Here is a 1,393-nt window from a genome sequence, read left to right on the forward strand (position 1 = left end):
TAATCTGTAATATTGTATCAATTGTACAGTTATTGCTGTTTTTTTCTATCTTTCTCTTAAGATTTATGATATTTTCCTCTTTCTCTCCCTGTAAATACCCAGGTAGAACAATAGCTGTGGATATAGCCGTCCCAAAGGAGAAGTTCACAGGGAAGAATGAGAGGGCAGAGAGCTCCCACACAGACTATGGAGATGACCCGGGAAATTCAACAGCAGGACCTAATGAGAGATTCTATTACAAGGACGAACAGAAAGGAAGCAACCACGTCATTTTTGGCGAGGAAGACACAGATTATCTCAATGTGAAAATAAAGGAAGAGAGGTTAAGCGATGATGAAGAGATCAGTATAGTAAAGGAAAGGAAAAGTGACAATGACAGTAAAGAAGACATTAAAGTGAAAAGGGAAGACATGCTGGATAACGAAGGGGATGACAGTGGTGTGGCAGATGACGAGATAGTAAGCGAAGACGAAGAGGAGTTCAAAGGAAGCCAGGTCAGAGACCCAATGGAGGGAGCAAAACCAGCCCCAACGAGAGGACCCAGCAAGGACGTAGCAGAGGAGAGAACTCTGTTCATCCGGAATGTGTCTTTCGACGCCACAGAGGAGGACATTGGCAAGGTTTTGGAGAAGTTCGGAGAGCTAAAGTACGTCTTGATATGCATGGATAAGATGACTGACCATCCTAGAGGCACTGCATTTGCTCAATTCAAGGTGAGGGAAAAAATTTGATCTTAGAAATGAGTTTGGGTTGTTGTCACATTAATTGAATAAGGAAAGAACAGTATATCCATTATGTGCATATACATATATAGATTTACAAACCTGATACCCCTTTACTGATCCTAACCATATTCCTTATCGTGCAGGAAAGAGAAGCAGCTGATGCATGTCTGGCAGCAGTGACTGACCCCCTGAAGAAGGAGGAATTTCTTGTCTGCGGCCGATATATGCATGCCATGAGGGCCATCAGCAGGAATGACTTGGATGTGAAAACCAAGGAAAAAAAAGAGAAAATCCAGAAGGACAAACGAAACCTTTATCTAGCACGTGAAGGATGTAAGCCGATTTTATAATTTTTATCAGTTTTAACTTATTTGTGACAGTAGGCCCCAGCACCTTACTGAATCACGTGTCAGGATGTTCACAGAATCAACCGCTCAAGGGGAGAAAATAGATGTACAGGTGGCATAAAATTACCCCATTCCCTATGCTCTTGGCTTTGCCTTAAATGATTGTTTTGGTAATAAGGTTAAAAAAGAAAAGAACGTAAGCCCATTTTTGAGGCACTTTCCTCCTAAATAACTGCAGCCAGGGCCAAACAAGCCCACAACTGTTTAGCATGTACAACTTAGAGCACGTTCAAAATCATTATCTCATCATGAGTGGTGTAT

At 41.8% G+C, this 1,393-nt stretch overlaps 1 protein-coding gene across 1 annotated transcript in view; it reads left to right on the forward strand.

Moving 5' to 3' along the window:
• Positions 1 to 1,393, forward strand: part of LOC119593829 (RNA-binding protein 28-like) — a 7,007-nt gene that overhangs the window by 2,261 nt on the left and 3,353 nt on the right. Inside the window, exons 4-5 of the mRNA XM_037942859.1 lie at positions 103 to 713; positions 869 to 1,058. Coding sequence (XP_037798787.1) covers positions 103 to 713; positions 869 to 1,058 — 801 coding nt within the window. The remainder of the gene's footprint in view (positions 1 to 102; positions 714 to 868; positions 1,059 to 1,393) is intronic.

Source organism: Penaeus monodon, chromosome 32, assembly GCF_015228065.2.
Source record: "Penaeus monodon isolate SGIC_2016 chromosome 32, NSTDA_Pmon_1, whole genome shotgun sequence".
In the NCBI taxonomy this organism is placed as follows: Eukaryota; Metazoa; Arthropoda; class Malacostraca; order Decapoda; family Penaeidae; genus Penaeus; species Penaeus monodon.